Source organism: Callionymus lyra, chromosome 4, assembly GCF_982586985.1.
Source record: "Callionymus lyra chromosome 4, fCalLyr1.hap1.1, whole genome shotgun sequence".
Taxonomy (NCBI): domain Eukaryota; kingdom Metazoa; phylum Chordata; class Actinopteri; order Syngnathiformes; family Callionymidae; genus Callionymus; species Callionymus lyra.
Window position 1 is genome coordinate 22,667,964 of NC_141821.1, and position 23,845 is coordinate 22,691,808.

General features: G+C 39.2%; 1 protein-coding gene across 3 annotated transcripts in view; it reads right to left on the bottom strand.

The window, feature by feature from the left end:
• Window positions 1-2,390: 2,390 nt before the first annotated feature.
• LOC148082120 (uncharacterized) overlaps window positions 2,391-23,845 on the bottom strand; it is a 45,428-nt gene continuing 23,973 nt past the window's right edge. For all 3 annotated transcript variants that reach the window (XM_087789246.1, XM_087789247.1, XM_087789249.1), the window contains 35 exons: window positions 23,118-23,216; window positions 22,873-22,971; window positions 22,249-22,443; window positions 22,078-22,176; window positions 21,863-21,961; window positions 21,696-21,794; window positions 21,418-21,615; window positions 20,096-20,194; window positions 19,504-19,602; window positions 18,578-18,775; window positions 18,412-18,510; window positions 17,758-17,856; window positions 17,428-17,526; window positions 17,111-17,209; window positions 16,962-17,034; window positions 16,383-16,524; window positions 15,600-15,651; window positions 14,987-15,087; window positions 14,457-14,681; window positions 14,012-14,110; window positions 12,928-13,082; window positions 12,640-12,851; window positions 11,883-12,087; window positions 11,717-11,813; window positions 11,418-11,646; window positions 11,100-11,225; window positions 10,895-11,017; window positions 10,510-10,536; window positions 10,386-10,407; window positions 6,426-9,911; window positions 5,377-5,569; window positions 5,180-5,225; window positions 4,386-4,538; window positions 4,148-4,306; window positions 2,391-3,202 (listed from right to left, as the gene is read on the bottom strand). In XM_087789246.1, the coding sequence (XP_087645372.1) occupies window positions 3,200-3,202; window positions 4,148-4,306; window positions 4,386-4,538; window positions 5,180-5,225; window positions 5,377-5,569; window positions 6,426-9,911; window positions 10,386-10,407; window positions 10,510-10,536; window positions 10,895-11,017; window positions 11,100-11,225; window positions 11,418-11,646; window positions 11,717-11,813; window positions 11,883-12,087; window positions 12,640-12,851; window positions 12,928-13,082; window positions 14,012-14,110; window positions 14,457-14,681; window positions 14,987-15,087; window positions 15,600-15,651; window positions 16,383-16,524; window positions 16,962-17,034; window positions 17,111-17,209; window positions 17,428-17,526; window positions 17,758-17,856; window positions 18,412-18,510; window positions 18,578-18,775; window positions 19,504-19,602; window positions 20,096-20,194; window positions 21,418-21,615; window positions 21,696-21,794; window positions 21,863-21,961; window positions 22,078-22,176; window positions 22,249-22,443; window positions 22,873-22,971; window positions 23,118-23,216 (7,608 nt within the window). In that variant the 3' untranslated portion in view covers window positions 2,391-3,199. The remainder of the gene's footprint in view (window positions 3,203-4,147; window positions 4,307-4,385; window positions 4,539-5,179; window positions 5,226-5,376; window positions 5,570-6,425; window positions 9,912-10,385; window positions 10,408-10,509; window positions 10,537-10,894; window positions 11,018-11,099; window positions 11,226-11,417; window positions 11,647-11,716; window positions 11,814-11,882; window positions 12,088-12,639; window positions 12,852-12,927; window positions 13,083-14,011; window positions 14,111-14,456; window positions 14,682-14,986; window positions 15,088-15,599; window positions 15,652-16,382; window positions 16,525-16,961; window positions 17,035-17,110; window positions 17,210-17,427; window positions 17,527-17,757; window positions 17,857-18,411; window positions 18,511-18,577; window positions 18,776-19,503; window positions 19,603-20,095; window positions 20,195-21,417; window positions 21,616-21,695; window positions 21,795-21,862; window positions 21,962-22,077; window positions 22,177-22,248; window positions 22,444-22,872; window positions 22,972-23,117; window positions 23,217-23,845) is intronic.

A 23,845-nucleotide genomic window follows, 5' to 3' on the forward strand; every position in this document is an offset into this window, starting at 1 on the left:
GATTAAGTATATCTAGACCAGGGGTGGGCAATACGAAGCTGTTGCGAGTCGATCGCGTGATTTAATAAAATATGATATAATAAAATAGTAAAGAGAGCTCAGATTGGCTGCTCTGCATGTCAATCAAATGGTTATTGCACCGATTGGTTGACAATTTGATTGACATGCACAGCAGCAAATCTGAGCTCCCGCCTCCTCCAGCGTACGCACGGCAAAGTTCATATGAATCGAGAATAAAAAGAGCAAAACGTCCAGACTTCCCGACAGAAATATAAGCTTGTTTATTAAAAAATAATAATATATCGAACAAAATAATGCGTGTTTGATCGCTTCAGGTCTTTTCAACGAGAGTCACAGATACCAGACGTCACGCAGGTTCGCATGAAAGCGCAACAAATGCTGGTTTTCCTCATGTGATCACGTGATCGAGGATACATCCTTAAAAGACACTTGTATTAATAAACCAGTTTTATTCTCGTTAAACTTCATCTGAAGATGTTTTAAAATATAAATGATCCACTGGTCGCCTCTGTAAATTCAGTATTCTTGTTAATAACCGTGTGTGTAAAATATAAACATTTACACCGGAGCACATCTGAACTCATTAACAATAGTGTGATTCATGTCAGACATGTTTAAAATTAACAAATATAAACTGTTAGTTTGAATTCACGTTTTCCTTTGTTTTTGTTTTTTTCATGATCACAGAAAAGAGGAATTTCAGTCTTGTGCTTCATTTAAAAATGATCGACACATTGAAATGGAGGCATGGAAAGGGATGAACCCGTCTGAATTCTTTGTTGATTTGGATGAACAAAGAAAAAAGACTTGAATTCGTGTCGAGCACAGATTCTTACACATGAATATTTTTTTTCACCATTTGGGTTCGAATGAACCACCATTTTTATTAGTATTAAATCAATGCAATTCTTAGTACATACGAGTCCTACACTTGTACACATTTTTGGAAGTTACTCTCAGAGGAAAAGTATCTTCTTATGAGGAAATATCCTCCTCACTGGCTGACTCTAGTTATTTATGTAAGTCAGCATTTCTATGAAGATGATTAAATCCACACATCCTTCCATCATGACTGATCATCAGTCCATTCACTTCATTCAGTGCAAGTCATCTGAGTAAAGTATGTTCTTACTTACGTTGAGCAAATTTGATGAAGGTAGATCTTGTGGACTTGATCATTATAAAAGTAGCTCGCAAACCGAAAAAGTGTGAGCACCCCTGATCTAGACAGATGATGGGAGGCTGGAAAGGTGGAGTTCATAAAAATCAACATTTTCCAAAATTGTGTCTCACTAATCCCAACTCCAATAGATTGTCAATAAAATAACTCATTTGCACACAAAGTTATGCCTAAGGCATAGAGTGGAATATAGAGGGAACGGATTTTTCCTCTGATCACTTCCTGATGCTGAAGAAGCTTCCGCTCAAACTTATTAAATTAATTTAACATCCACAAGGATGTTAATCACACCGTACCATTAAACTACGGTGGATGTGACATCTGGAATGGTCTAAGGGCATAGGACTCCCAGGAAAATCAGTAAATATGTACATCTTTTCCCAACATCTTCTTTGGTTTCACTCATCCATTGAGTCACTTGCTTCTTAGCCCGGAGTACCAAGTTACCCGAGCAGAGATTGCCATCTAGTGGATTCTAAAAATAAGGATAATACTTATTAGCCTTATTTTATCCTTAGCTTCATCATGTCACTTTACGATTCCCCAAAGGAAATCACAAGTGATTTATAAAGTAATATATATCGATCCATCAAATCCTCTTTGCATGGGGCATTTTAACATGATTTCCCTAAATATAAATCCAACCTAATCTTGGTAGAATCCAGCCATGCTGGTACATATACAATAGTTAGCTTATATTTTATAGTTCTTGTAATCTGTCAAACATCATTTGTTTTACCTCAAGAAATACCCAAAATTTCTTGGTCAATGGAACAGCTTCCTCCACCCAACTTTAGTCTTCAGACCGAGCCTTTTTTAGCAAGACAATTTTACTTATGTAATACTTTAATACCTTCCCTGCACTACCCAGCAGTTCCATAAGTTGAGGGGGAAAGAAGTACCAAGATAAAATCAGACCAAAGCTGACTGGCTTGCAGACTCTACCCTTAACTTACTAGTATAACTACTGGGTTTAAGCGATGTCCTGATGAAGCTTCATGAAATAGAGCCCTATTTTTCATTGGTCACCAAGTTGCACCTCAGTTTAAAAATCAGTTTCAATAGAATAACTGTTAAAATCAATAGATTCTAGAGAGCAAAGAGTGACATGTAGTAATGTGGAATCTTCTTTTATGGACAACATGACCGAGGGTCTGCCAAATGGCGTGTGAAATAACGATAAACACAGTTTAACGTTTAAATAAATTTAATGTAAAAGCTTATCAACAGTGTTAATGATTATTGTCTCAACCTAAGTGCTTTGAACACACATTCAAATCGTGACATTTAGCCTCAAGTGGGCCAATGGTAGAAAAAAAAGAAAATAAATCCCGGGTAAATCTAAGTAACTTAAATATGATTTTAAATATATTTTATTATCAAACATGCATTTAAACACTCATGCCACAGAACTACATGAATCTAGAAGTTAAAAATTGGGACAGTAAAACATTCTAACATTTGCTAGGAGTTTATAAATAATGAGTTCAGGTCTGTGGCACAATTATGTACATAAACGCAAAAACAAAAGTCAGTATTTGTCACGTCGTTATCCTATTCAGTAAGTCAACATCTGGTACATGAATAAATACATATGTAAAGGTGACATTCACGAGGGAGGTAAAAAAAAAATCCTTTGAATTCATAGCAAAAATTCTACTGATGCTCATCAACCCACAGCACACAAAGGTTGTGTCGTAAATGCACACAAATACAGAGACGTCATCATAAACGAAGCACTTTGGATCTTTCATCTCACAGGTGAATAAGTGGCTTTACATTCAATCACAATCGAAGGAAGCTGAATAGTTCTCGTGAGATTCAGTGAAGATGGAGAACAGAACATGACCTTATCAGTCAAGCCTTCCTCTTGTCGTTCCTTGTATTTTCCTCCTGAGGCTCTGATGTCAGACTCATGATGGCTCGGGTGTCCTTTGGTTTCTCCAGGTACATATATGCCTCCTATGTGCAGTCCTCACCAAAGATTTACACGTCTGGCTACTGCAGGAAGGTAAGGTAAAGTAAGGTAAGATAAAACTTTATTGAAATTGTTTATGAATTATAATTATATTATGTTAAGAAGAGATATTAAAAATAAGATGAACATTTTTTGGTGTCAAAAGTTTTCTTCTATTCCTCACAAACATCATTTTTGTAAAAGTGACCCTGCAATATTAAGATCACAAATATTTGAGAGACACAACTTTTTACCTGACGTATGTTTGACAGAAAAATATTTTTAAAAGAATGTGAATGCGCTGAAGCAAAGCAAACACAGAATCAATCATCACAAAATAATTTTACAAAACCAACCAACACTCTTCCTGGAAAACGTCTGTCTCAATTAACAAAAGCATAACCTTCCAGGACTACTTCAATCCTACTGCATAATTCTGCTAAATGTTTTTGTTTTTTATTATGTTTGATCCGAAGTTGTATTTCTGTTATTGTCAGGCAAAATGGCGGACACTAATGCTCTGTTACTAATAAATGATAATGGCCGGGTTTCACAGATTAGTTAAGAAGCTCTTTAGCGCTACAATCTTCTTAGAAGCGCTCTTAAGAATGATGTGAAAGAAGGATGAGTGTCCTAGAGTCTGTCTTATGTGCCTTTAAAGAGCAAGATGATCGATTTGCCTGGCATTGATTGATTCAATTTCAGCACCACCGCGTTGGACAGCTCCCACTAAGACTTACAAAGCGTCTTTGGCTTGATCTTAAGTTTCTCCTAAGAAGGCAATTGAGAATGCGTCTAGAAATCACCTATTTCTTAGCACCCCTTCTTCACCAAATCCTTCTTAAGGGCCTTCTTACGTCTTTAAGAACAATCAAATCTTGAAAACCCAGCCATTTTCAATCTAATCCCTAAGGTTTTAATTCACATAAGAATGAATAACTTCTTATACATCATATGGAAAACTATTAATCTGAACTGAACCGACTGACCTCCACGTCCTGCTGAGATCCCCTCCTCTGCTTCTCCGATGTCTTGCCTGACACAACCGTTCTCTTTACAACCTTGCTGACCTTGCGCCCCTTGACATGCTCAGCCTCAAAGTGGGTCCCCTTAGCAGAAGCTTGTGATGTTTGCTGAGAGAATGTCATCTGTTGACCAAGCGTCAAAGTGTAAGAAAAAAAGGGGATCTTTAAAATGTGTGTCATCATCATAAGTTCATCTAGTGACCTCTTTCTGATCTCCTTCAGTGTGAAGAACGGTCTTCTGTGAACCTCTGGTGACCTGCACGATCGTGGTCTCTTGATGAGATCCCTCCATGCTCACTTCCTGGGTCTCCATACCGTCTGCTGCAACATATCTATGAACCACCCTCTGTGTGATCTGGTGTGGAAGTCAAAGAAAAAAAAAAACAGACGTTATGAATCCTATACGATTTTTTACAATTTACTTAATATTCTAAAAGTGTTGTCGGTGGCTACAAAAATGAAAAGTTGATAAATATTATTGTTTAAATTTACAATATAAAACTTGATTTGCTTAAATGGAGTGTTAATACTGCTGTAATTTACCCGTCAAATGTATAAAATAGTACGAAAAAACAAACCTTGCTACACATATACAATATGTATAGCAAGACTACTACTGTGAAAAATACAAATGAACCAGTATAAATACAGGATAGGACTCCTCTTAATGGTTTCCTATTTCTTGTCCACCATGTGTCCATGTTTATCTGAGGTATCTCTGTGATACAATTTCCCAGCATCAACATCACAAATTGCTATGAACTGTCACATGAATATATTCTTTTTTTTTTTTAACGGTTGAAGCATCGTCTAGAAAGGTACGTCTATTGTGACGTTTATTTCTAACAATATCATCCTCCCTCAAACCCAACCTGCATTCCGGTATCAGTTAGAAGAAGCAACGTGAAAGTGAATGAAAAATTACAAAATCTCACTTAAGCATGTCGAGTTTTCTATGCATGATCTCAAAGGCCGTGGCAATAAAACAAAACTTACTAGTTCACTGTTGTCTTTGATCACCTCATACACCCCCTGTGATGAGCTGTTGAGGAGGACAAAAGTAGTATTTAAGTAGAGTATCTCAACTTAAATATCCATGTCAAATTATTAACCTTGGGTTAATGCACAGACAAAACTACCCGCTTGGACTAGACAAGGAGAAGACGATCCACGAAATTTCTTAAATGACTCACTGTTTAGGTTCATTCTCCATCTGAAGCGTCCCAAATTGAATATTTCTGAAGGACTCTGTGGGTGTGAAGCCTGTTTCAAATGTTTGCTGACGCGATGACCCTCTAGTCGACAGGTCTTCTGCTGAGATGATGGTGACTGATTTTGCAGATTGTGTCCCCTCCCTCAGACCATAAGATTGATGACCGTCCATGTCTGCAGGAAGAGAGGATTAATGTGATGAGAAATCCAACCTACACAAGCACCACCCTGGGAACTCCCTCATATGTAGGTTGAATTTTAGTCCTCGATATTCTGTACCTCTTGATATTCATGCACATCCAACTGCTAAATATATGCAGTATATATTTCATTTATTCAGCTCTAAGCTTCAACTCAGTTTGGAAACATTCGTAAGATTAGTTTAAGGATGCACAACCGCCTGATTAGATGGTCTGTGACATACATTTTGCATTGATAAATCCAATAAATAATACATATCCAGTATGAAATAGAAGGTTCAGATGACCCTAAACAAGTGTATTTTGACCTGCTGCCACCATTTAGTGTTTTAGAGGCGACCAATTTCCATCCGACAGCTTAATACTATGCTTCAAGTCTTCATCAACTTGAGCTTCTAGTCGTGAACTTAATCTTGATTCTCCCTCAAAAACAAATAAAAATATGGTTTATTTTGCATAAAACAACCCAAGATTTGACTCTTTTGACAACGTAGAATAAAAAAAACACTAATTCCAATCATGTCACAGACCCTTTAGAGATTACTGCTCACAGCTCTAACCTTCGGCATAATTTCCAAATTATTTTTTGCAGTCTATACATAGACCAAACCAAAACAGTGCGAATAAAGACTAACATTAGTTACGGTCAACTTTATGTACACAATTATAATTCAATTAAAAAAAATAAGCTCTTGGTTAGGCTTGTCAACTCAAATGGACACAACACGAAGTGAGGTATTTGTTCAGAGCTCTATAGATACATTGAAACAAGTGGAATAGTTTTGAAGCACACGCAACGTGGAAGGCAGAAGATTTTCATGATGGAATACCTTGACTGATCTCCTCCGTGAAGACAATCATTTCCTTGTGGGAATCAGCGCCGTGGTTTGGAGACGTCTGTGGATGAACTAATGGAATGCTTCTGCTACGAAGTGGTAATTTGGATGGGAAACGTTTGGATTTCGTTGATTCTACTGAAGTGGGTGGGCCAGCGGTTTTGGTGGGACTTGCATTTGGTAAGTCCTCGTTGCAGAAACTTCTGGATTTGCTGGCTGATGTATTGGTTTTTGCATCACCAGTGGGTCGTTCTTCTGTGGCAGATTTCCTCCTTGTGGCCATTTTCACAGACAACTTACTCTTTTTGTGTTGGGATGACTCTCCACAACTAGTACTGGGATCAGGTTTGGCATTATTGGCCTTGATTGGAATTTTAGATTTGGATTCAGTGGCTATGGAGCGATCTTTCTTAGATTCGGAGGGATCGATGGAGCTACAGTGAGTCGACGATTTTTCTTGTACTTTGGTGGCGATCTTTTTTATACCACTGTCTGAACTTTGTTTGGGCTCACCTGCTCTAGACGTCTCTAATGCTGACTGAGCCTGATCTGAAGGGGGTTTAGTGGATCTTTGGTCTTGTTTAGCAGTAGCTTCTGTTATTTGAAAGTGTTCTATTGTGACGTCTGCAGAGCATGAGGAGGAGCTTTTAGCTGTTTCATCTACAGTCGTTTTCTGACTGAGGCCTGTACTGCACACTTCAGGTATCTTACATTCAAATGCATTCCCTTCACAGGGTATTTCTTCTTCAACCTTGAGCTGAGAAGTAGTTGCACCATTTGGTTGGACATGTTCTTGTGCCTTAAACTGTAATGTTAAATTAAGACCAACCCGAGAGTCTGATGGGGCTTGAATTACATCTGGTTCGCCATCTTCCAACTCATCAAACGGCTGGTCACCAATTTGGAAAAAAGGAAACCCAGGTCCTTCTTCCTCATAACTTCTTTTTGTCATATCAATAGCACCACTTCGTGTCATTTCAAAAAGCTTTCCTTCTTGAAAAAGAAACGGGGTGGGGTCACTCGTAGGCGTGCTTTCTTCTGTGGGTGTTCTACCAGGTGTTGTGTCTGGTGTGGCTTGATGACATTTATCGCCTACAGCCAGCGTTAGATGCTTCTGTTCATCCTGCGTCACACTAGGCAGAAAGTCTGCAGAAACGACTGCAGTTACGCCTCTGGACGCCGTCTTGGGTGGATCCATGTGTTCTAATGTTTGTGTTTCACCAAACATACCAAAATCTGATTGACTATTTTCTATATTTGCTTCACTAACTGTAATGTTTAGCCTCATTGTATCCTCTTTTATTTCCTCTGTTACACTGCTATAAGTAGCATGCATGTTGTTCACGAATAATCCTCCACCATCTTCAGGGATTTCACTTGATTTCTGTGAACTTGACTCTTTCTGTTTATCAGCCTTGATTTCATTGTTGGTATTTTTAAACTGAGCTGAATGGGATTTCACTTCAGATTTATAGGTTTGCTGGTCTGAGACAGAGCGAGGTTCCGCCGAAGTGATATGGCCTCCTGATTGTTTGTTGACTTGCTGTTTGTGCGACTCTTCATGCAGACCTGCTGAAAGAGGAGAGGGATTTTGTGCATGAATTTCGGAGGAAAAACAATATTTAGTTGTCTGTACTTCCTCAATGGGTACATTCATCTCGGTGTCACTCGACCAACCCCATTCACCTTTGGGCGTTTTGGGAAGGGATTCACGATTTGTCTCAAACGTCGTCTCAGTAGAAGAAACGATGGAGATGGTCTCAGTGGTAACCACTGTCGTATTAAGGCTGGTTAGTGTACTTTGTTGACTAGTTTGAAAAACACTTTGGGAAAGGTTTGCAGCTTTAAGGTGATCTGGGAGTGCAGTAGATGAAGCGCCTATTTTTGATAAAAAAGGGAAGTGGTCTTGTCTTTCGTCAGGGCTGTTGTCTAAGGAGTCATGAGGAGGAGATTCATTGGTTGGGCTTGGTTCAATGGAGTCTAGCGACTTATGAGAAAAGGTTTCATCCATGAGGGGACTGCCATCCAGAGAGTCTCTATGGCTTATTGTCAAGGAATGATCAGCGTGATCACTAAGAGGATCTGATTCTGGATGTAAAGGCAACTCGAACTGTGCAGGATAAGAGGAGGTATTGGCAGCCTGCCAGTCATCATCACTAAAGGCACACTCAAGAGCTTCAGAAACTCTCTGTATAACAGGTTTAGACAGCAGATCATCAACGTCGGTAGAAATTATTTGCCCAGAGGGACCTGTTAAACATGTATGGCTAGTGGTGGTTTTATCTTTAGACTCTGCTTCGTCTTTCTTTTCATTAACAATTCGAGGTGAAACGCTGAGACTATCTGCATCTTGTGCGGCAGAACCCTTATCTTTAGAACTATCTGAGCTTGGTGGAGCTATTCCATGTCCAGAACTGCTACCAACCGACTTTGATTCATACTTTGTTGAGCTTTTATCCGAGATGGTAATTTCAGTTCTAGCTTGAGTTGCTACTGGTTTGTCCATCTCGACTTGTTGGCTCTCTTTCGTCTGAGGTTTAGAATAAAACGATGACGTGTTCGACGCCAACACGGCAACATCAGCCGTTGCTTTAGAAGTAGGTGATTTAAGTTCACTACTCTTCGAGGACACCTGTGCTGTTTCAAACGCTTGCATTATCTCTTTCACTGACTTGCTCTTGTCTGGTTTTTTGGGCTGAGTCAGTTTTACTTTGATGCTTTCATTGGTTTTTTCTTTAGGTTTGCTTAAAACAGGCTTTGCCACAGTTTTAACTGAATGTTTTTGCTCATCCTCCACTTTCATTTGTAAGGCTTTGACTTTAGCTTTTATGGAGCCAATGGGTGTAACTTCAACCTTGGGGGATCCAGGCGATACTGGTTTGTGTGCTGTTTTTACACCAAGAGTATCTGTGGAGTGGTTTGATTTTTTTGGGGAGCTGTAGGGCTGGTTCGCGTTGATTGAAGCTGTATTGCTTTTAAGATTTGATAGCGTGAGTGTCTTTTTACTGTCAGTAGGAGAAGTTTTCCTCAATTTTAATTTGTTATCTAAGAGGTTGTCTTTAGCGTTGGCACTGCCCTTATTTGCTTTTGGTCTCTGACCCGGTGACTTAGGGCTACTCTTTAGCGTGGCACTCCCTTCTAACTCTCTATCTTTACTTATTGTACTGTTCGAGGTGGAACACTCCTTCACCGTAACGCCGATCTCTGCCGAAGCTTCACTATCGAAGCTTCCGCTCCAGAGAATCTTACTGACTTTCTCAAGGTCCTCTTTCACTTCTTCTAAGTCCTTTTCCATTATTTCTAGTGGTTCTCCGGAAACCTCCTCAGATCCTCCCACTAGAGCAGAGCCACATAAGGAATGGCATTTTTCTGCGGGACTTGCGGTCAAGATGGCGGTCATTTTAATCAAATCCTGTTTCATCTCTGACACGTCAGATAGAAGGTCTGGGTCTTGGTGGAGTGATGACGGAGTGTCTTCATCTTACGTATATAAGAAACAATTAAACGTAAATAATCAAAAAATAAATTCAGAAAAAGAAAAATCAAAGGGGGAAAGAGAAGAATGCGGTCAGCAGAATATTGGGTCACAAAGGAGACAACATACATTTACCGAGGCGTTATTTAATTTGTCAGCACCAAATGGTTAAACTGATGCAGAAGAAGAAAAATAGCTTGTTCGTATCATTTGTACATTAAAGAGAGGACGTGATTTTATTTTAACCTAAAGGGTCATTTAATGATTACACGATGACAACTCAAGTTTTCTATACATATTTTGATCATGCTTTATACTTTAGGTTGCAGAATGAATTCCTCGGTGAGTGCAGAGGATATTAGTTTGGTTAAAGGCTCACACTATATCTGAGTAAAGTTAGACACGTTCGGTCAATATTAGTAAAACAAGTGGCTGTTACATGCATGCCGTGTTTGTTGAGATTGTGTAAAATGACTCACCTTTGAATTGAGTCTTCCTCGCCTAGAAAAGATGCAAAAAAACAACAAAAACATGAGGGTTAATTTTTAAATAAATAATGTTTAATATGAGAAAAATGCTTTTAGAAGCTGACAATGATTTTACCTCATCCTGTTGGTCTGAATCTGAATCCTTTAATGTAAAATAAGAAGAAACAAATGGTAAAAACAACAGCAGGAACAGGAGGGAAAAAGTATCGTAGAAATGGATCCAAAAAATACTTTAGGATAGACATCCTTGTGTTGATCTGGTCCGACTTGATTTCGTTCTTTCAAACATTTAAGAGTTCATGGTAAAAACAACTATGTAGCGATCTTGTTTTACTGACGGTTTAGGATTATTCATCAGGACATAAACTATAGTCCGAAAATTGAGCATTTTAATGTGTTATTGTAACCAATAGAAGGAAATCACACTGTTCTTATCTACGCTTCCTTTTTAAAACTAAGGTATTCAAAAATAAAGAACAACATCAGCATCATGAACTTACTTTGCAATACGAAGGGAGGCTGATATTGAGGTTGCAGATGGCGTTTCCCACTGATGAGCGATAATTCCTGGGTTCTTTAGTGAAGCACAGACGTCCACAAGGCTCTTGAATGTTGTCTCTGATCTACCGTAGCAACATCAAAAGTGTTTTTTAAAGTGAAAAATATTTGATTTTAGTGTGAAATTCTGGATATGAATCGACTCACTTTGACAAATAGTGCAAGTCTGTTTTCTTTAAAGGCAAAGAAGCTGAAGAAATGATGTTGCCCACTTTTGGTGAGAGGTACAAGATTGCCGTAACAGTCTGCATAGATGGGCTTCCCTTCTAGGACCTGTGGGTCACAATTATGTTTGTTCCCAGTTTTAAGACGCATAAAAACATACATGGTTCATGTTTATTGACAAAGAGTTCATGTCCACCATGTTGTAGTTCTTGCTGTTTATGAACAGTGACCAACATGCCAAGGTCGCCGTCAACATATCTTAACTATTGGACGGAAATTGCAAAGGAAACGATGCTGTACCTCGACTTCTCTGCTGCGAGCCACCTCTGTGAAGTTCTCCTGATGCTCAAGTGTTTTATCAATCTTGTCGTCCGTCACGCAGAAGCATCGTAGCCGGGCTTCGATGGGATCCTGTGTTTTTGCAAATATAACGAACTTGGCCAGATATGGAACACAGATGACCTCCCTGTAGACCTGGGTGGCATAGCTGACCGACTCCTGAACCTGCCGACAATCGATGAGCCAGAATCTAGAAACAGAACAGAGTATTTATATGATTGCTTGTTTTTTTTTAAAAAGGGAGAGTGTTCTACTCTTACCTGGCTGATACATTGGTGGTGAAGGAGATGCAGTCTTCGCCAAAAGTTAAAGGAGTGGTGCCGGTTATATCCTCCCACTGAGCTGGAGTGGTACCGCCTACATTTAGGAAACCAAGATGAGCACTCTGTTCTTTTGGACATCAAACCAACTTAGGGGATCTCAGACCTGTGATGCTGCACAGCAGCCGTAAAGTTGGACTCCCCCCTCCGAAATCTTTGCATCCTTGGTCAGAGCTGGTCTGGGGGACAGGAATCGTCACGGAGATGGGTTTGTGAAACTTCCTCCTCCGAGGCTCCAGAGTGACGATGGGGCTGAGGGTGGCCTTGCTTCCTAAAATATTCTGGATCACGTCTGTACCAACTGGCTGTGTCTGGAAATGAAAAAAAAAAAAACGGGAACTCTGGTAAAACAAGATGGCTACATCACGTGTGTCAAATCCTGGTTGCCTCAAGATTAAAATAGATTAAAGTTCAAACATATACATTAGATCCAATAATCAATTATGATGTCAGACTCATGCTACCTGTTGAAGACAGTTTGGTAAATGTACACTATGTATGGCCTGCAACTTAGTTTGCCAAATGTTGTGACTGTTACACAAACAATTTCAATATACACATCGACGTAATACTATACAGTATACATGTGTAAAATAATCGAATGAATCGCGACAAGAAAGACAGTTTCTTTCCTATGATCTTGTGTCTCTTGTAAATATGTCAGTAAATCATGGACAATTTGATTTACTGACATATTTGACATATTGAGTAACTATACCACCGGACTTTCAAGGACATGTCGGGTGCTGTAACCCTTCATCTTCATCGTAATCCAGTCTAATGCTCTTTTGAAATTTGGTTACACAAATTAAATGTTAAAGTGACATTGATTGAAAATTGGTACATTGGATTTTTGTTAGTACCTGCAATCCCACTTTGATCCTCTTGGTGAGCGCCCCCGCTGGGAAGACGGCTTGCACATGTGGCACCACGGTGCTGCTCAGCATGCCACCCTCAGGCCCAATGAAATCGTTGTCTTGCTTGACACGAGACACAACCGCGAAATATTGAGGAAAATCCCGAGTGACAATTGTGCAAATGCGCTTCCTCTGCAGTTCATCCGGTGAGTCCAGCTCTGGAGAAGATGCAACACAAGGTCAACCAGAGTTCAGAGCAAAGTAGCAGCAACTTTGTGTCCATTCAATACAAACCGTGACTCAAGCTGTTGATCATCTGATTGAGTTCTACATGGGTGTGTTCGCTGTGATGCTCCTTCCAGCTCTCTCCTGTTTCACTCCTCAGGATGACAAGCTCTCGCTCTTTATCCCGCAGAGAAGCAAAGTGGGGGATTTCCACGACTACAGGGCTACAGACGGATTCCATGTCACATTAAGGTAATACTTTTTTTGAGCAGATTTAAAAGGTGTGTGGAGCCGGTACACTTTATAACAGCAAACTATTAATCATTACAACTAGAAAATATTAGCACCATGTTAAACTAATAAAAAGACACAACAGTGCCATAGTTAAAATGAGCATGTTACCAGTAGTGTGATGAAAAGTCTATTATATAGAAATATTCCTTTATTATTAACAAAACTATGTTGTAACAGCAGTTCTTTAGTCCAGTCTAGACTTGATAGCAAGATTATTGGACATAGAAAAACCCACAAATGAACACTTGTTGCGTTTCTACCAAAGCTATTTGGACAAATTATGAACATAAGTGTGTCTGTATGAACTGGTCAGAGGTTGAGTCAGCTTTATTGCTCCAACTCTGTCATACTATGTCAATATAAATGACTTATCAAAAGTTAATGAGTCAATTTTTCAGTATCTGGTACTTTCACTTCTTTATATAGTCACGATTACCTTTCTTCTACCATCTATCTTTGATTCTCTACAGTGTTCTGTAACATAAAAGTTGGGCTTCTATTGGTAGAAAAGTCAGACAGGTCTCTAGTCTGTTCTATCAAGCCTGTTTTGTAAGTTACCTCTCCTGACTACTCCCAGACTCATACTTTTTCTTATATTTGGGTTTGTAAATTTGTCCACAAAACAAGTTCATCAACAAACGATGCATGCATTTGTCGTGCACTTTGACTTATAAACAGATTTATTTTGTGTGTGAGGGTGGTCTCCTGCCGAGACACAGTTTGTGTAGTGATGTGAGAACAGGACACGCACACACACACACACACACACACACAACCGAACAAGAACACACACAATAACAACCACACAGACCACTCGTGACCAGATCTAAGTCTGCATGATGATGTTTTTCAATCCTACCCAAGGAATTTAGTCCCAGGCGGACCGAGCTGGAGGATTCTGCTAACCAGACTCTCCCCCTCGTTGAGGGGCGGGGGGGTGCTGGGCAGATGAAGTTTGCTACGTGATCAAGAGTTCATCCAAATGCAGCAGTGAGAGGAATAGAGAACACAGGGGTTTGGTCCAGGGCAGTTCAGGGCAATTATAAGTAACAACCATAAAACATGGACGTCACTTATTGCATGTGAAAATATATATCTTTAATGTACAATATTTAACATATCTTAAATATGCTTACATTTATATAATGACAATATAATATGAATATAATGATTTAACAAAAAGAACTGACTGGAAATATTCATGTCCACATGAATTGTCACTCAATAATATTAACATTTAAGAAGGTTACTGTGTAAACACACATTGTAAGTTCTGGTGCGTAAAGGAATAGTTCATTTCTTACCCCAGGAACTTTGATACAGGAGGACCTCCCTCAACGAGCCGACCTGGCGGACCACCCCCCTCTACTGTGGGGGGCAAGGTCGCCAGGCGATGCCTCTTCACAAGTCGGCAAGTGATACGAGTGGGTGAGCTGCATGTCAAGGGCGGTATGATGATGCGTAGGCCGCTGTGACGGCAGCCGCACATGGCGCCACCTCGGGCGTCCACCATGAAGCTCACGAGGAAGCTGGAAGTCAGAAGATGTGAACTTTAATTACAGAGCAAATATTAGAAGATCGAGTGTAAGAACATCAATGTTTGAGTCTGTGTTTACTGCACTCACACCCATATACAAACAATACAATTGGTTCTATGTTATCATGGATTTATTTATTTAATGTTTATTTATGTTGTTTCTCAAACTACTATTGGCTGCAGGAAGCCAGTCGTACTGCATGTATCACTGATACTAAGCTGTCTTGTCCAGCCTGCTTCACCCTCCATGTCCTGTATTGAATGTTAACTAAGTGTCTGCAGTATGCTAGTACTTACCCAGAATTCATTGGACTCAAGGATAAAACCACATTATCTTGGTTGTCCGTAACACAACTGTCATTGTAGTCTCTGTCATTATCTCTGGGCAGTGATGACATCTGGAACCACAGAAAGGGATTGTTATATGAAAGTAAATCCATTAATAGAGTAAATTGAACTTGTTATCTTCTATAATCAATCATCAATTGCAGATTTTGAAATAAAACTGATTTTCAAACTTTAACATTTTTATTAAAAGTTACTTCAAAATTGTGTTTGGTTGTATAATCTTAACATCCAAGTATCAGCATTTGTTAAATGAGACAAAGCCTTATTTCCAAAGCCATTAAATCATTTCTGAGGCTCTTGGTTCTGAGCCGATGGTCTCCCCACTCCTCGACGTGCCTGGAACACCTTCACAGGAGGGCGACCAGAATGATCGTAGATGGGGTTTGGTACAAAGGTAGATAAAACAGAAAGTCTTCTGGCTCTGCTTTATTTTTGTCAGTAGTGTGATACACTGTGACTAACCTGTTCTACAGCTTCAGGAACATCTTATAAAGTCTCCAGTTTACAGTGAGCTGAAATGGTTGTTCACAAATCAAATCAATTGTTTGAATCATTAACGCACCTGATGATAAGTGATCATGTCATCCAACATCCCATCACTCCTGTTGGAGGGTCTGCAGAAGAAAACATTGAAAGACTATTTACTAGCAGACTCAGTGAAGAGAAGGACTTTCATTTGATAACTTGAGATAAATGATCAACAGAAAACTTGTAAAAGTTCATTATGGTCATTTCATTGGATCATAGATGAATATTATATTGTGTATATAAAAGTATCAGAACACAATTTAAAATAATTAAGATATATCTTAAATTAAGTGATCTTTTCTCCCAGAACATGAACTTCTTGAAGCTCTTGTAAGACGATTTACATCACTAAGTGGATAATGTCAGGAAGAAACTAAACCATACTGTAACCTTACATGTCAATAGCACCAAGACTTCACTTGTTCAATGGAAGGTGCCATAAACGGTTCTACTTCACGCATGCTTCAGCCCTCTGGTGGAGCTTCACTGATGGTGTATCTACCAGTAGGTGGCAGGCTCCCTTCATCTACAAAAGGGGAGCCCTCCCATTAAGAAGCCCTCCAAAAGTACTCAGCCACGAGGTGTTCAAAGTGGCTGGAGGGCCTTGCATTTGTAGAACCGAGGTTATTTAAGGGGTCCTTGTTCCACCTTCTTAAGTTGGTCCAGATCTCTTTAAGGCCCAAAGAACCTCTGGAAAATGTCTCCCCTACTCTTTTAACTGTCAGTTTATAACCTTTTATGTATTCTTCAGTTATTTCTACATATCATGACCTCACTCGATAAAAAAATAGAAGTTTAAGTAAATCTACATTCTCACCTGTCGCTGCGCATCCCCTCCAGCCTGAAATGAAGGTAGTTTATTCCATCCAAATATTGTCCTGGCAGCGAATCATCTCCAAGCTCTCGCAGGTCTTCAGGTCGCAGATAATCCCCTCCATCGCCTGTCATGGTGTCGTCACCTGGAAAACAACATGCAGTAGTGCAGTTTTTGCAGGATTCGTATTTAAAGAGAAATAAACAAACATTAGTACATTAGTACAAACAAAATACATTAGTTTAAATGACTATTGAATTAAGAATTTAATGATGATTGAAAAATGGAAATTGGAAAATTGTTAACACTTTAGAGTAGGAGAGATATATCAAACATTACAACAAATTTTCTATTCGTACGATTAAAGAGCAGAAATTATGGTTATGTTAAGAAATATTGTCGGTATATTTAGGAATAGTATGTTCATGATAAACAAGATGCTATAACTAATACACAACCAGTATGAGATTTTCTAAAACTTATTTTTAGATGTAAATGTTGAATTCTTGTCAAGTTTTGCTCCCGGAAAGTTGACTTCCGGCTTAAACATTTTTGAAAGGAACTATCTACAAACAGCCATACCTTCTTCATCAGATACGTCCAGAACTTCTGTCATTGTCTCAGGGACGTTGAGTTTATGTTTCTCTGTCACCGTCTGATGGAGGGGGAACCATTTTGAATGAAGTGAAAATTCAACATAGATCTTATTTCAGCATGTTTGAATATCTCACCGTGGTGGTGGTGATGATCTCCTCCGTGATGACCCTCAATGTGTCCACTACAGAGATGTAGCCCAACCTTCTTGCTATTCCCAAAGCTGTGTTTCCATTCTGTGTAGGAAAACAAAAGCACTTTGAGAAATTTGTTTCATCATGTTTATACGTCCAAGTCCTGGTAAATTGCGTATATTGCAAAAACAAAACGATTTAACTCGCATTAGTCCTTAAATGTTACATTTAATTCAACTATAAACATTATATTTTTAAAGTAAACAGTAAAAACATCTCTGCAATGCTTTAAAGAACAACACAATTGTGTCTCTACTTACCACTGTCACAGCATTTGGCTTTGCACCGTTCTGCAAAAGCACATTAATGATATGTGTGTTTCCCTGCTGTGCTGCCTGGTGAAGAGCTGTGTAACCGCTCTGTTGTGTAGAAAGAACGGGAGACTCAATTATAATATTTGTGTACTTTTCATAGGTGCATCAACAGTTTTTAAAAGACAAACAGTAGGTAGGACTCTAAACACTGATGATTTGTTCTTAGCAAAAATAATAATTTGATTCTCAAATTCTCAACATTTCACATGAAATGTTTACTGTTGAAAACACCTAAATCCATTTAAAAAAAATTAACTAGCAACAACAGACCAGTACCTTCGTCTTCGCTGCAACATCTGCCCCCTTCTGAAGTAGAAAGTTGACCATCTTGATGTTTCCGTAGTGACTGGCAACGATTAAAGGAGTGTACTGAAGCTGAAAAATAAAAGTATTTATTTAGTTGAATCTGTAAACTGGATAATAAAAACGTAAGAAGCAATGTCATCACAAAATCATGATAATTAGATTAGATTAGATTAGATAAAATAGATTTGATAGACTTTATTAATCTCTCTGGAGATCTCCTTCGGGAAATTAGACTTTCAGTACACAATACTTTTCTTTTTTTATAAGCATCAAAATACTTTTGCATAAAAAGAGTTTATAAAACATAACATGTGTTGAATCATTGCATAGTTTACAGATGAACACAACTGATAAATAAAACAACCTTAAGCACAAGGCAACAACAAAGTAATAAAAAATGACCAACTTCAAAGAAACGGGTAAAATAAAAATCAACAATCTTAAATCATTGATTTACTACAAACCATTTTTTTTTAAGATTAAAGTATCCAAATGGGACGGATGTTATTCTCTCTACTTTAAATCTCTATTATTTTCTTTGAGTTCAGTACAAACTGATGTCAACTGACAAGATGAGAAACAAACAAAAAAGTCAATATATTACAGTAAAATCAAAGCATTCACCTTAGTCGGCTCGTCGATATTTGCTCCGTATGAAACTAAAATCTTTGCAGCAGAAACTTTGTCCTCCTGGGCAGCCAGATGAAGGGCGGTGAGGCCACTCTGCAGGAGCACAGGCGAGTGTTACCGTCGCTCAGTCGGTTCGTTTAAGCTCTCATGAAGAACAGACCTTTGTGGGGATATTGACTTGAGCGCCGTTGCTCAGCAGAAGAGCAGCCATTTGATCGTGACCTTGCTGGGAGGCCAGATGGAGAGGAGTGACCCCCTGCTTGGTCAGGATGTTGGTCTCTGCTCCGTATTGCACCAGAACTGTAGCTATTTCCATCTGGTTCTTCTTGGCAGCGATGTGAAGTGGTGTGTAGCCATTCTGGGGGACGAGAGTGATGAATGGTTTATTTCCTCAGCAGTTCTTCATATATGCAGTAAATGTTTGTTGTGAAGATACAAGATGATTTTGAGTTCCTTAACTCAATTCATCACTATTTAAAGCTTTATTAAAATTAATGTATACATTTATTTCAAATCAATATAAAATATTTTATCATTTGTAAATACCCAAATAAATGAACCCAATTCAATTAAGACATACTGTTGTCCGAAAAAGGAGACATAAAAAGTACCTTTCTACCCCTTTTAAATTATTCTTCAGTTTGTTGCCCGATATATCTACACAGATATACTTAAAAATACATTATATATAAGCATTCATAGCAATACACAACATATATCTCGCCTCCTATTATCTATTTCCACAATAAAACATGATATAGTATAATATATGCATTTAATTCCACTAGAAATATCCACTAGAATACATAATAAATACACATAAACACTACATTTATTATTATAATCCCTGCAATTAAATTGGTATACATTGCCATAATACCAATTCAATTGCAATATAACCATGAATAACATTCTTTTTTTTAGATTTATCTCTCATAATCATCAGTTATATTCTTCTCCCATATACTTGTTTGGAAATATTCCTAACCTTTTTTTTCGAATCAGATTTGAATTTGTTTTAATTTTATCTCTGTCCTCAATTAACTGGCTTTATCGTTTTAATGTCGTCATATACAGATGTTTTACCTTAGCCATAGTGTGGGGAGATGCTCCCTTGTCCAGAAGCAGAAGTGCCACCTTCTGGTTGTCATAGTGTGCAGCCACATGGAGAGGAGTCAGACCGCTCTGAAACAGGTGTTATGAAGTTACAATCCCAGATAAAAACACAAACATCATATCTTCATGTACGTCTCTGGAAACAGAAAAGACAGTGAAACATAGAAAGTGATGTTTTGAGGTTGTCTCAGGGTCAGAGCCTAAATGTATTTTAAGTTTTCTTCACCCATTTTTTAAAACTTATAATTAGGGCAGACATGGAGCAGAGCTTCAGTATTAATGAAGATGTATAATAAACAAGAGGATAAAATGTTTAGATACTTGGCATTATTTGTCCATGCCTCCAGACGAGACCCTGTCTATCTTGACAGAGGTTCTTTATTTGAAGAAACCTACTGTAAAATAATATACAAAGGTTTTATTATCTCATGTTATCTTGACTTTGTCAATCAAATAAAGCCCTTATTGTTGGTATAAACGTTTGGTATAAATGCAAGCTTCAGTGAACCTGAGTCCTTTGTGTGTGATTTAAAAGGGGGGGGGGGGGGGGGGGGGTTCTTACCTTCCCAGCAGAATCTGAGACAGCACAGCACTGCAGCAAAAGTTCTGCCACATCCTGGTTACCATACTTTGCTGCAATATGGAGAGGTGTGAAACCTTTCTGTGGACCACAGAATAAGTCCATTAGATCTTTTTAAAGGATGAAATATCTAGACTTGTTGGCAAGAAAAATCAAACAAAGTTTTTACAAAGAACATGATTCAAGTAAATGCAGCACTAATCTGCATCGGTAGGCACCCAATGCATTCTTGTTTGGGGCAGGGTTTCCAGAGATCAGCAGATCAGCACTGACATCATCACTAAGGTTGCTATCTAAATCCCTGGGGAGCCCCCACAGCAGGGGGGCTGTGGAAGGTGGCTTCAGTTGCATCTGACCGACACGCGCTCCAAGGGCATGCTGGGAGAAAGCTAGCACAGGGGGCCAAGATTGCTTCTATAACAAGTCTAACACATATTTAATAAGTGCAAATAAATACTCTGAGTAAGACCTGGTCAATAAACGCCTTAAAACAAAGCTACTCACTGGCTGATTTTCTTCAACTAACTGTGGGTTTCTTGTGATGAAGCGCAAATACTCAACAGAATTCTCTTTAAGGAGATGATGATCATATACTGATTGGATATTATATCATTTCCTTACTAGTACCTGATGCGTAGTTATTGTTACTGTTTCCTTCTAAAAATGGTTTAAATAATGACAGTTGAGTCGGGGTGGGACAAAGATGCGCCGCCCACCAATAGGACAAAACGAAGGATGCCATAGTCGGGCTTGTCATTGGGCTCACCTATGCAATGTTTAAGATAAGAAGAAAAGAGTAATGTTCATCATGTGGAGTACACGACAGAAAAAAAATCTTTAAAAACAATTGCTCTCAATTTTTTTGTATGCCCACCTGTGATCCAGGCCAATTTGGGAAATAAAAGGCAGAGTCGCCAAACTGACTTATTGTTTTTGTCATTACTTCCAATGTAGCAGCACCTGAATGCAGTAAAATATATCCTGCAATTTTCTATTTCATTATATTGACTTGTGGGTTGGACAAGAAAGCATAGTATCCATGCTTTGTCAGGCTTGGGCGATGGATCAGGAGCAACTACAGCAGTCTCCTTCTATCACCTTGGCCATGGGTCTCTCTTGAGATTCATGCGACAGTGTCAGCCCCATCAGTACGGATCAGTATTGCGTCTGCCTGAGGGATCCTGAAAGCACCCATTGTTGCTGCAACTAAACCTCATTACTCGCAAGCTAACAGACTTCACCGACAGGTGGTCCACATGCAGAGGTACACACTCAGTCAGAAGTCACTGCTTCTCTGTACCCACCTTGGTCGCAAGTGAGTGCGACGCTCCGGCCTCCAGGAGAACTAAGGCTGAGTCCACTTGACCCTCTTTGGCTGTGATATGCAGCGCCGTGTAGCCGTTGGTCGTGGCAGCATCGGGGTTGGCCATGTGTTGTAGCAGCAGCTGCACGATCTCGGATTTACCCAGACGTGACGCTATGTGGAGTGGAGTTTGGTTCTCCTGGACACAGAAGAGGCGAGGATTAGCGATGGAAAACTATTGTGTTGAAAAACTACACCATGACAACACCAAAGAGTCACCCGAGCCGTGGCATCAACTTGAGCCCCGTTCCTCAACAGACAGCGGACCACCTCCACCTGACCGGCCCTCGCTGCCATGTGCAGAGATGTTTCTCCACGCTGACGGAATAAAGGATCACAGTTAGCTTTGTATTCCTGCGACACGGGGGTCGACGTTAACGGCTCACGATGTTGCTGGCATCGGGCGAGGCTCCGTGTTGCAGCAGCAGCAGGACGATGTTCAGATGACCCATGAAGGCGGCCACATGGATGGGAGTTAACCCGGACTGAGGAATGAAAGTTCAAAGATAATGACTTCTTTTGACCACACATGGAAGAAACTTCAATACGTCCTGATCATGACCAGGTTTATAGAGAAGCACGTGACGATATCAGGACTTACCTCCGTGATGGCTTGTATAGAAGCTCCATATTTCACCAGCAACTCCATCACCTTCACACGGTTCTTCTTACAGGCGATGTGAAGAGGCGTGAACCCATTCTGGCAAATAAACCAGATGTTAAAAACAAGAATAACTCAGTGGTTATTTAATATGGAGTCGACTGCACTCACCAGAGCCTTGGCGTTTGGATTGGCCCTCTTGTCCAGCAGGAGCTTGGTGACCCTGTAGTGGCCACAGTGGGCTGATACATGCAGTGCTGTCAGAAAATCCAGGGTGACATCATCAACGGGAGCCTTCTGCAGAATGTGTTTGACACATTCAACGTGGTCGCCCTGTGCTGCCATGTGTAGAGCTGACAGGCCGTTCTAGGGAGAGAACGAGTCACATATTCAGTTTGATTTTAGCAGATCAGAGTCTTTGAAACAATGTTATTATTGATGCGACTAATCTATAGATTCTGATTGGTTAGTGGCCTCCAGGAGACTAAAGATTATGCGTAGAGGTAGACAATGGTGGGTTAGAAATTGGGTTTTATATGATATATAAACCACATCAGACGTGAGGAAGATAAAACCAGAAAATGACACAAAAGAGTTTTTCTCTAGTTTTCTAGGCAAAATCACATGCTGTATGTGGCAATGGCGCAATGAACGATCCATGGCTCTGACACTAGGGGGAGCCAGAAACAATATTTCAATCGGATGAATTTTAGCTTAAATTGAATTGTTTACAATCAAAAATTTGCCAGATGTTGCTTTCTTTCGTCTGATACCAATAGAAAAAAAAACACAAACCTTTGTCCTTGCCAACATTGGAGCATCTCTCTCCAGCAGTAGTTCCACCACTGTGTTGTGACCACTCCTCGATGCACAGTGGAGCGGAGTCAGACCGTCCTGCATGAAATCATGTCATACATGATATATATTTGGATGAATTACACAATACACATTTTTGTCGTTTCATTCATCAGTTCATTTTCATTTCGTTTGTACTTGAAACACACAATAATATTATTTACACGCTTATTTATGACACTTACCCGAGTTTTGGCATCGATTTGTGACCCCCGGTCCAGTAACAGTCGCACCATATTTGTGTTGCCACGTTTGGAGGCCACGTGGAGAGGCGTGATTCCATTCTGTAACGTTGACAAGAAACCATTTATTAAAATCCAGAATAATCACTCAATATTTGATTAGTATGTCAGTTATTGTAGTTATTGGTTTAAAGTAGACGAAAACAATTTATATTCCACATAAAATGATCATTTATTGAAATCATCAAGTTAAAATTGAGTATTATCAATTTTATTTCAATTTAACTGAGCAAGAAGGTTCTGAGAAAATAGTTTTTTTCTTTTTTCTTTATTTATGTTTTCCACAGGATGATTATTTCCACACATAATGTACATGTGATATTGACTTGAAGAAGAATTTCTTGATTCCGTGTTCCGTTTAAGTCAATATTCTACTAATGATACAGGCCACGCCCACTGTGATTTACAGGCCACGCCCACTGTGATTGACAGGCCTCAAGCTCCGTTTCAACCACAATAAACTCTAGCGGTTTGTCTCTTGTGTCTTGTTTTTTCCAGGAGTCCTGGATTTATTATGCTTTGTTTTTTCATTGTGTATCGACAATAGCATTGTTGTTTATTACATATTTTTGCTCTTTTTTCTTCTCCTGCCTGTTAAATTACATTAAAGAAACAAAAAAAAAAAAAAAAAAAATTTTGTTTTTCATTACTATACTCATTATTGAGCTTAC